General features: G+C 33.2%; 1 protein-coding gene across 2 annotated transcripts; it reads left to right on the forward strand.

Moving 5' to 3' along the window:
* Positions 1-2,143: 2,143 nt before the first annotated feature.
* Positions 2,144-10,606, forward strand: LOC7463985 (vacuolar fusion protein MON1 homolog). 2 transcript variants are annotated; one of them, XM_002313716.4, is made up of 14 exons: positions 2,146-2,868; positions 4,590-4,669; positions 4,778-4,849; positions 4,968-5,007; positions 5,450-5,551; positions 5,682-5,803; positions 6,704-6,836; positions 6,983-7,074; positions 7,541-7,622; positions 7,811-7,875; positions 8,706-9,008; positions 9,123-9,214; positions 9,705-9,769; positions 10,205-10,606. In XM_002313716.4, exons 1-14 carry the CDS (start codon positions 2,431-2,433, stop codon positions 10,298-10,300), a joined length of 1,782 nt encoding a protein of 593 aa, XP_002313752.2. In that variant the 5' UTR covers positions 2,146-2,430; the 3' UTR covers positions 10,301-10,606. The 2 variants fall into 2 exon arrangements, with proteins under 2 accessions (XP_024464404.1, XP_002313752.2); XM_024608636.2 differs by lacking the exons at positions 6,704-6,836; positions 6,983-7,074 and having other exon boundaries at positions 2,144-2,868.
* The last annotated feature ends 901 nt before the right edge of the window (positions 10,607-11,507 follow it).

Consider the following 11,507-nt stretch of genomic DNA (forward strand, 5'->3'; position numbering starts at 1 on the left):
AATTTTATTTGAGGGATGGATGCCTTCCTGTTTTTAAAACAAAAACATGGGGTAGTTAAAGTTTTGTTGCTTCTTGAGGATATGTTTAGCATGTTTGGTGTTGTGGTAGTGGTTGTGGTTAAAAGTATTTTTTACTTCAAAATATATTAAAATAATATTTTTTTATTTTTAAAAAATTATTTTTGAAATCAGCATATCAAAACGATTGGAAAACATAAAAAAATAATTTTTAGTAAAAAAAGAAATCTTGAATTTTGAGGGAATGCGGTTTTAACCGCGTTTCCAAAAATATTATTTTTTTTATTTAAAATTAATATTTTTTAGTGTTTTGAGATTGTTTTGATGTGCTGATATTAAAAATATTTTTTAAAAAATAAAAAAATATCATCTTAATATATTTATAAACAAAAAATATTTTGAACCGCAAATACTATTATAATATCCTCGAATGCTGCGATTTTCTTAATTACACTCATTCCATTTTGTTCTCTTAAAAGATAAATCCTGCTTAGGCCTTCTGTTTATGGCTGTTCCCTTAACCCGTTGGTCCGTTTTCTTCCACCAAGGCATGTGTTTTTTATAGATAAAAGGGCCCATATGGTTTCCCTTGTATAAGGCTTGCACTGGTTCTGGGCTAGGTTGTAAAGCCTAGTCCACGTGGCTGGGCCTTTTAAACCTTGTTTGGCGGTGTAAATTTCTATAAAGACAAAATATTTTTTATTTATTTATGATGTCTTTAATAAATATGCCCTTATGAATTTTTGACGGTTTTGTTGGTTGATTTTTTTTTTTTTTACCAAACAAACCTCAAATGACTTTAAAAAATTATGAAAAATTCAGGGATCTTTTTTAAAATTATTTGTGGGTCTCTCGTGTATTTTTCAATTATTTTATTTTATATTTCGGTTGTAGATTTACACTGCAAGATACTAACCCAGTATTAAATATACATGTTTTTCTTTAAAATATCAGAGAAATAAATAAAAAATCCTTATTTAAAAAAATAAAATAAAATTTTTTTATTTGTATGCATACGGCTAAATTTTAAAAAATTTCATGCATATTTTATATTAAAAAAATTGTATTTTTTTCATACTTTGAAAAATATAAAAATCAGTTAATGAGTATCATAACACGTTTGTGATTATCCATTAGAATTTGATAAAAATTTCAAAAACACCGTAAAAATCAATTTGTTTAATTAATATTTGGAATATGAATTTTACAATGTAATGCATATTCTCGGTGTTAAACTAAATGAATTGACAAAAATAAAATGTTAGGAATTAATTGTAAACTTTAATATTTTAGAATATAAAAATACATTGTAAAGTATATTCTAAGGCATTAAAGATACAAAATAGAAATAAATACACTATTAAATTTTGGATTTTAAAATTGTTAGGTTTTAGCCTAATAAAATATGAATTTTCTTTATGTGGAGAACTTTTCTTGAACTTTAGATGAACTGACGAATAAAAATACGACTTAGAAAAATAATCAATAATACAACTTACCATAAGTAAATTGTATTGGGAGTGATGCGTTTTTTCATACACAACTAGTCTCTTTACCCAGACTTTTGCATACCAATAGATTTTCTAGTGATTATAATATTAGGTGGCGAATCCTTAATCATTCAAATTATAATTTCATGATTAATTCAAACACAATCAAAATCCTCTCATTCCAAGAGGAAGATTTTCCATTCGACGCTATGTATATCACGACAATAGCCGTGGTAAGGAAATAGTAGAAAAAAAAACAAGTTTTGTGTGCATATATATATTTTTTTATTATTATAAAAAAATAATATGTTTCATGTCTAGCGTCATAATGTGTTAAAAATAAAAAAACAAATAAGAATATAAAATATTCATAATAAATTTTAAAAGAGAAATTTTCTTACCAGGAATTTTTTTTAATTGTTAAAATACAAAATAAGTAATTTATTTATATAAAGAATAAGAACATTAAAGAATACTATATTGTCATAAAAAACAAAATGCTAAACTTAAGAATTATGAAAGTGCAAAATACTCATTCAATATATATAATTTTACATTTCATAACCCATTAAACCTTTTTATTTAATTTCTTAGATTCCATCATTACCGTTTTTTCTCTCTCTTTCTCTCTTTTTTTTTTAAATCACATCGTCATAATAAGCTAAGAGGACGGAGTAGACCCGACACATGTAAAGTCGGATCCAAGTAATCCACCTACTGGTCAGAGCCTCGTCTCTCGGTCTCTCTCCCTCTTTGGCAACGACGCACCTAATTGCAGAGACCTCGAATCCAACAAAAAACCGACTGGTAGAGAGACCTAACAGCCAACGCATCCGAAAAGATATAACAGAGACCCAAAAAGATAAAAATAAAAAAACCCTCTCTCTTCCTCTTCCTCTCTCGTAATTACGAAATTCCAAATATGTCCTCATCCGATTCCAACTCCTCCTCCGTTGACGATCCCAACCCTAACCCCAAGCCTTTGGATTACCAATTCGAAACCCTAAACCTTGAGCAAGGATCCGGTAGCACCATCATCCAAAACGACGTCGACGAAGAAGGACGACAACAAGATCAAGGCTCCTCTTTAAATGGATCGCTGAATGTAAACAGTAACAATAACGAACAAGATGACAGAATTGGCCTCGTCAGGAGTGTCGTGTTGAGGCGGACGAACTCGGAGGTGGAGGTGGACGTGAACGGGCCTTCCAGCCCGAGCAGTAGTGGATACGCCGGCGAGAGAGGGAGCAGTGGCGTCAGTGAGGATGATGAGATAGAGGAGGTTGCAATTGATAGTGCTCTCCATGAGGTTTTTGATTCACAAGCTGCCTGGTTGCCTGGCAAACGTCATGTCGATGAGGTACTCTTTGGTTTTTCACCTTTATTTTTCTTCGTATTAAAAGCATGGATTAATTGTGAATTTTTTAGATTACTGATTGTTAATAGATTGAACTTGGTGGAATTTACTATATCTATGCTGAAATTTGATTTGTGAAACTTTGAACAAAGAGAAATTAGCTTTGTAAATTTCCTGTTTTTGATAGTGAGTAGCAAGGTTTCTATGCAAAATTGATTAATGCACTGGCATTGTGGTTAAAGGAAGCTCATAATTAAGACTCTGGGTCTTTGTTTCTTGACCTCCTTGCATGGCCTGTGTGGATGAAAATCTTTAATCTCCATTAGGGGTGGGCCTTTTTATACCTCTAGATAGATTTATCTGGGAATAGTGCTGGTGTGATATTTTCTTTGTTTCTTTTCTTAGTTTTTACCTTTCTAGTTATGGGAGAGAGCATTATAGGTGGTTTATAAGTTTTGATTTTGACATGTAGACCAAAAATCAGTTTTGCTGCTGGATTCTTTAGAAGTCATTATTGTAAAGAATAGTTCTCCTTAAAAGTATATGCTTTTGGTAGTTTTGCTTAAGATTTTCTTAGGTATCAGAAGATTTTATTAATTAAAAAAAAAGGGCAGAGTAGTTATGCTTAGATGTTTGCCAAACTTGACTGGGTTTGTCAAGCAATAATTTTCTTTAAAACACATGCCTTTGGAACCATGTAACTTAAATTTGAGGATTCTCTTGTGTTTTAAAATAGTGGGAGAAGGTTCTCATCAAACAAGCAATAGAACATGAACCAAGCACCCACTGAATTTCACATACTCATTGAGGAATGCCAAACAGATTGTCTAAAGGTCAATGTGCAAAATATGTGACAGCCATTTCCCTCACATAGGCCTGCTGACTTGATTAATAGCATGTTTCATCTAGAGAATTTTAAATCAAGCAATCCAACAAGCACTGATTTTTGTGCTGGAAAGTTTATTAGAAAATTTTGGAATAGGTAAAAAATTCCTGTTATCCTGCAATTTTAAGAACATTTTCATGTTTTTGTGGTGTTATTTGCACAGTTAACATGAAAAGGAAAAGGGCAAAACAAGCCATAATTATTAGCCAGTCCCTCAATAATTTTGATCTAATGCCTTCTATTGTGATCACTGAGGGGAGACAGTTTTCAGTTTTGGAATGGACAAATGATTGGAAACTAAGCTTCAGGACAATCCTGACTGCACCCACAGAGCTTCAGGACAGGGCTTTGACACCTTCTCTTCCCTGTACCCAGTTGCAATTGCATTGCCTATCTTTTCATCTTCAAATTGAAGTTCCAATATTGTTTTAGCCATATCAGAGTCTTGCGAAAAGCTCGTCTTGTACATTGTGCTAATGTGGTCATTTATTTGTCAAATTGAGGAGAAATTATTTTAGTATCACAACACGCACAAATAGTCAAAAGATTGGTCAAAGGAAAGAAAGCAAAAGCACTTAATCACAAGAAAAGCAGAAGATAGAAAGAAAGAAAGAAAGTAGACAACAGGAGCCTTTAAGGACACATGTATGTATTTTGCATTGTTTAAGTCCTGGTTGTCGGTTACTAGTGAATGATATTTGCATCTTTCAATGGTTAAGCATATATCTGAAATTTCATTTCAATTGTGTATGTTTATCATTTTTACCTACTGTTTGTACATGACAAAAAGAAGACTCCTGCAATATTACACCCTGTTTGATTAATAAATGAAGTGCAGGATGATGCTTCCATATCATGGAGGAAAAGGAAGAAGCATTTTTTTATATTGAGTCACTCTGGAAAACCAATATATTCCAGGTTTGGTGCAACTATTTCTTATTCATACTGATGCAAACCATAGTGTAATCTATCACCTTTTGTTTCAGTGTCTTAGCTTTCTGCTCAAATTCTTTTATTAACTTACAGATATGGAGATGAACACAAGCTAGCAGGATTTTCAGCGACACTGCAGGCCATAATTTCATTTGTGGAGAATGGGTACTGGATGAACCCGTGAACTCTCAATTTCTTCAATGACCATCCTTTGAATTCCTTTTACTCTAAAGTGCATTCTTTTGAGGACTTACAATAGATTCATTCATTATTTGCTTTTCAGGGGGGATCGTGTCAAATTGGTTAGGGCAGGAAAGCACCAGGTTTGTTCATATTTTATCACGTGGCCTTCAAAAAATTGATCCTCTTCTTCGTTGTCTAATCAATCCTTTGTTCTCTGGGACCTAGATCGAAAATAGAACCTTTTTTTGTCCTCCTGCTAATTTAATTTGCCCAAGCTCTTTTTTTTTTCAATCATTAAAAAATAAAAGAATATCCTCTTATTTTTTGGAGATGATTTTAAATAGCTCCAAGTTAATATGCTACTCCAAAGTTTTCATAGCAATTTCCTCAATCGTGCATGTGTTTTGTGGAAGCGTCTTCTCGAAGCTCTCTGGTCGGTGAAAGACCGAAGAGCATCTACCTCAAACAAACCAAGTCTGTTACTTCTATCTTGTTGGAGTGGGATTTCTTAGTAGGAGCATGAGATAAATCTACTTAACATCTACCAATTTGTGAACTCCAAATGTTTTCTTTTGGGTTCAGGTGGTTTTTCTTGTAAAAGGACCAATTTACTTGGTGTGCATCAGCTGCACGGAACAGCCATATGAATCATTGAGGGGGGAATTGGAGCTTATTTATGGTCAGGTAGCATTAATTCCACTACTCCACTTTTCTATGTGCTGACTTTCTAATTATGTTTACATTTTTTGAAATGGATCAAAAATTCCTCTCCTGATGTTCATATTTTCTTATGTTTTTTGTCTAAATGATGCAGATGATACTCATTTTAACAAAGTCGGTTAATAGATGTTTTGAGAAAAATCCGAAGTTTGATATGACTCCATTGCTTGGAGGAACGGATGTTGTCTTCTCATCTCTCATCCATTCATTTAGTTGGTTTGTTCTCTGCTCCCTTTTCTCATGGCTCCTTTTGCTGGTGTTGAAAAATAGAAATATGTCTCTGCTTCTGATGGTTGGAGTTCTTTTTTTGCTGCTTGCTTTGTTGATTTTGTGGGAGTCTTTAAATTGCTGAAGCAAAACAGTGGATCTCATGGATGCAGATTTATTAATTAAGACCTCTCTGCTTTAATCCCCATACCCAAAAGAAAAGACACATTGTTGTAGATTGTGTATGAACAATGTGACAGAACTGGATATCATTCTCTTATCTTTGTAATACAAGAAATGTGATTAAGGCTAAATATTGTTCTTATAAAAAACTTTCTTATAATACCTACCAAAATAACCTTCATAATAAAAAGTTTTAAGAACTTGTACTCAGAAGTTACGATTTGTACTTGTTCTGTTCTTTTTATAGACAATGCTGACAAATTCTAATATGTATTAATTATTAAGGAACGAGCAAAGATATTTGGTGGCCAACTGTCTGGATTGGCAAGTAACTATCCAAAAAACTAAAACCCGCCCATTCAGGCCAGTTTTGGTGGATGTTCATATGGTTCTGTTGCCATCTCTGGTAACCAGCAAAGCAGTGGTATTAGTTGAACTATCCTATCTATTTTAGGTAGACAATACTGCTAGGTTCTTGAACTATGATAGAGGTTCTGTTCCCCATTATTTTTCCTTGTCATTGACAATCGGTGAGTTGAAATACTTATTTTCAGTTTCTCCCGCTTTACAAGAATGTAATTGTCTGCCATTTTCCTGTTTGTTTTTATTGAATTATTTAACTGATGTTTTCATTTCCTCTTGTCCTGAAATAAGATGCAAAGTGCATGTCTTTGTACCCCTATTTTAAATTGGATGGTGCTGGAATTCTTGCTTCTTTCTTGTCAGGAATCCAGCAACATTTCTCCATGCATACACTTGTCTTCCCCTTGCTTATGGAACGAGGCAAGCTGCAGGTGCTATACTGCATGATGTTGCTGATTCTGGTGTTCTCTTTGCAATATTAATGTGCAAACACAAAGTAAATACCTGCTCTTTTCCCCATTCTTCTTGTTTTTCCCCTTTTTTGGCTTTAAGAAACATCTATCTCTTAAAAACTGCATTTATTTTCTAGTTTGAATTTCCTTTAGTTGCTGTAGCACTTTATTACTTGAGGCTTAATTTCAGGTTGTTAGTCTTGTTGGTGCTCAAAAAGCTTCTCTTCATCCTGATGACATGCTGCTACTTTCCAACTTCATAATGTCTTCAGAATCATTTAGGCAAGTAAAATGGACTTTCATTAGACTTCTGTTATCCCATTCGTTTCTCTCTCTGTTGAGAAATCTTTTAGTCTCTTGTTAAGAACCTGCTATGGGCATTTTGATGGTGCGAAATGACTTTGGAATTTTCGATAGGCTAGTACCTCTGTTTGTAACAATTGAATCTCATCTCTTTATGGGTTTTTCAATTGCTCTGAAATCAGCAATGCCACATTTGAGCCCAAAGAGGTCAGTGAGCTTCCAAGAGATGGCATTTCCAAGTCCTTTCTCACTAGTACTTGTTATTTCTATCCTAACCTATGGATGGCACTTCCAAGTTCTTCCAATAGAAAATGCATGGGTCACAATAATTAAAAACAGAAAAAGTTATCTCTCATTAGTGCTTGTTATTTCTATCTTAACTTGGTTGGCATTTCCAAGTTATTTCTTGAGACTCTGGCTGACATGTTCTTTTAACTTTATGCAGGACATCTGAATCTTTCTCGCCAATTTGCCTGCCAAGATATAACCCAATGGCATTTTTGTATGCTTATGTCCGTTATCTTGATGTGAGAGAAATTTTGTTTAACAGCATTTCTTCTTGAGCACATTCAATTTCATACTCCTGTTTTTCTGGACAGTGATTGTAGGAGACAATCGATATATACAATTTTTTGATCCACATTAAATGATGTGTTTGTACTTCTAAGTGTCGTCAGAGTTGATAGAAATTGGCATGACCTTAATCTTGTTGCAGGTTGACACATACTTGATGTTGCTTACCACTAGTTCAGATGCCTTTCATCATCTTAAGGATTGCAGGTAAGCAATTTACTCTATGATTTGTGTATTTTGGATTGAGATAAGTGGAGGGAAATTGAGCTTATTTAGGTATTTGATTCATGAGAATTGCTGAGAGGAGAAAAATGACAAGTTGTTTCTCTCTGAAAGAGACTTTCAGAATAAGTGAAGAGATGTTTTGGTCTACTAACTACTTTTTTTCCCACATGATCAAAATCTATGTGATATATAATAATAGCTTAAAATGCAACTTTCTTTTGGACAAAAAAGTCAAACTTGTGCATTATTCAATAAATTCCCAAATCATCAACTTAAGTGATAACCAGAGCTACATCTTATTGTCTCCTAATGACTGAACCTTTATTGTATATTTTCACCATAAATTACGTGTGCAGGATTTTCTTATACTAAACCCAAATTAATTAAATTAATCATGGCTTAGATTTTATTGTTAATACAAGTTGAAATGCCCATTGCAAGTGAGCAGTTACAGTGTTAAAATAAGGAAACAAATAATCCCGCTAATGTCAAGTAAAGTCATTACTATTTCATCACTTTTACTTTGCTTATTGTTGAAATTACATTGAGATCAGTAAAATTTCACTTCTCGTAACTTTAATATTTCTAACACTGTTAGGAAATTATTTTACTGGGTATGAAGGTGTTTTAGAGTTTGAAATTACCTCGCAGTTTCTACCTGATTTTCAGCATGCAATAAGAGTGGTAGGAGTTGGTTTTATTACCCAATATGCTTTTAATGAAATTAAATCTTAGTTATCATGGAGTGCGTGGTTCTTTTAGTTTTGTGTTCACATTCTATTATGTATTAAAAAATTTGACAATTTTTATAGGATTCGTATCGAAATGGTTCTTTTGAAGTCAAATGTTCTTAGCGAAGTTCAGAGGTCCATGCTGGATGGTGGGATGCATGTTGAGGATTTGCCTGCCGATCCATTGTCTCGTCCTGGATCTGCTTCGCCTCATTTTGGGGAGCATCAGGAACCGACCGATTCTCCTAGGAGATTTAGGGAACCATTTGCTGGGATTGGTGGTCCTGCTGGACTTTGGCATTTCATATATCGTAGTATCTATCTGGAGCAATATATATCTTCTGAGTTTTCGGCACCAATTAATAGTCCACAACAGCAGAAAAGGTAAAGCTGCTGAATCTTTGGGTCTTTTTGTTGAAAGAAATTTCAAATGCCCTTCATGGTTGACCATGCTCTGGCCATCTGCTATCAGTTCAAAACTAAAATCCTCATTTGCAGATTGTACAGGGCTTACCAGAAACTTTACGCTTCGATGCATGATAAAGGCAACGGGGCGCACAAAACACAGTTTAGAAGAGATGAGAATTATGGTAAACTATGTTTTATTTATGTTATGTTTTAAAAAAAAAAAAAAATTATCAGATCCACATAGTACAAAATATATCAATGCGTGCATTTATATGCTCCATAGTTTATGAAATTATGGAAGATCCATTAGTATGCATTTATCTATAGTAAGCACAAATGAAGAAAGTGTTTTCTTGTCTTGGTAGACGTGCTTTTAAATATCCATTTTGCATATATATAATATTCCTTCAAGGTGATGGTGGCAGTAGATTTATGGATCAAGCAATTTATTTCTGTGCATATGACTTAGAATTTGAATAACCATGCTGAATATCTTGCAAAGGTCATTTTTATTGTTCTGATTGATGATTGATATTTTGTTCAACAAACCTCATTTTTTGCTGTCTGAAATTCTACCCTAATCATGTTCCTTGATGTTTGTTTCAATGGCTCAATTTTTAGCACTAGTTCAAATTACTTTCATGGTGAAATTGTATCTACTTTGTGTGACAGTTCTCCTCTGTTGGGTCACCCCAGATTTTGAGCTTTATGCGACATTTGATCCACTTGCAGACAAGGTTTGACATTTTCTCATGCATGTTTAAGTTCTTCCTTTGTATTCTAAAAACTGTTGACAACTATAAATTATAATCTACTATCGAACAAGATATTTCTTCGGCACACCAGATAAGCTTCCAGGATCATTAATTGTGAAGGGCTGAAGGCCAAGCTCATTATTGTTTTGATGTCATCTTTTGATGTCCTCATAATTTGGAGGGTGACCTGTTCTCCAAATTCCAAATTGATCTCGTGTATTCTCATTTTTTTCATTATTATATTCTTGTTTCATTTAAAATACTTTTATCTTAATTATGTTGCCGTGATCAGACTAGATCGTTCTGCTTGCTGCTCCTCTTAAAATAACTCTGCAAATGGATTGCATGGTCCTTCTTGGTATATTTTTGGCACAATCTAGATGCAATGCTGACTTCTTAACTGTATTGAATTTGCAGGGTTTGGCAATAAAGACTTGCAACAGGGTCTGTCAATGGGTGAAAGATGTTGAAAATGAGATATTTTTGCTGGGAGCAAGCCCCTTTTCATGGTGACCCCAAAAATATCTTGTAACACAGCATGTATACTAGGGTTTGTTTATTCAATAAAATCCCACATTTAATTTCTGTGAATCTCACGTTTAATTTAAGCGTGCCAATAGTTTACCAAAAATCTGTTTCATTTACTTTCCAAAGGCTTGCATACAGTTGCATCCTCATGTTGTCACCAGAAATTGTAGTAGTCCTTGCAATATCAGATCGTTGGTAGGCAACTCAACGAATATTAGATTTGGTGTACACTCCTGTGGAATTGGGTATAAGTTGGGAAGCCAAAACTTCCTCTTTTTTCTTCTTTTTCAAGCCTAGGCTTCCAGAGTATTCTTGTTTGTTTGTTTCAACGTAGAAGTGAAGAACTCGAGGAAAGGCGATTAGCTGCGAACGCTTGGACCTGATTATACGACTCCCGCCTGTAAATCTGCCGCTGGGTGCTATCAGAACATCTACAGATTGCAGGTCAAAGCTAACCCTCAATTAAATATGAAATAAAATTTGAGATTTTTTCCCGTGTTTATCCATTTATCAGGACAACAATATAACTGTCAATATAACGAGTCTTTCTGTTGATTACTGACGATTTGATCTAGGGTGCAGAATTTCACTGGGCAAGGATCTTGGCTGAAGTGAAGGTTCAAGACTGTTAGGAAATGTCTGATTGATGATACTTCGAAAAACATAAGCTAGCTAGGCAGTTTTATTCAAAAGAAATCAAGATGTCTTTGAATGATTATTTAAAGTAGTGTTTGAGAATGCGGTTGAAATCATGTTTTTTTAAAAAATAAATTTTAAAAAAATTCGTTTAAAATTATTTTTTTAATATTTTCATATTTTTTTGGTATATTAATGTTAAAAATAATTTATAAAAAATAAAAAAATATTATTTTGATGTAAACATAAAAAAATATTATTTTGATGCATTTTTAAACTAAAAACACTTTGAATCGCAACCGCTATTATATTTTCAATCACCATTCTCTTAATAAAACTAAATTTTACATTAGGGTGCCAACTCAACTTTTCTTTTTTTTTCTTTTTTAATTTTCTTTCTTAATATTTGCTTGATTTTAAATGTTTTTATAAATTATTTCGATTTGTTTTCTATAAGATTATCGTTGTTTTAAATGAATATCCTAAAATTTAAAAAGTGCTTGATTTTACGAGTATTTATTTTTGTTATTATATAATTAAGTAAAAATAAATAAAT

The sequence above is a fragment of the Populus trichocarpa genome, chromosome 9 (assembly GCF_000002775.5).
Source record: "Populus trichocarpa isolate Nisqually-1 chromosome 9, P.trichocarpa_v4.1, whole genome shotgun sequence".
NCBI classification, from domain to species: domain Eukaryota; kingdom Viridiplantae; phylum Streptophyta; class Magnoliopsida; order Malpighiales; family Salicaceae; genus Populus; species Populus trichocarpa.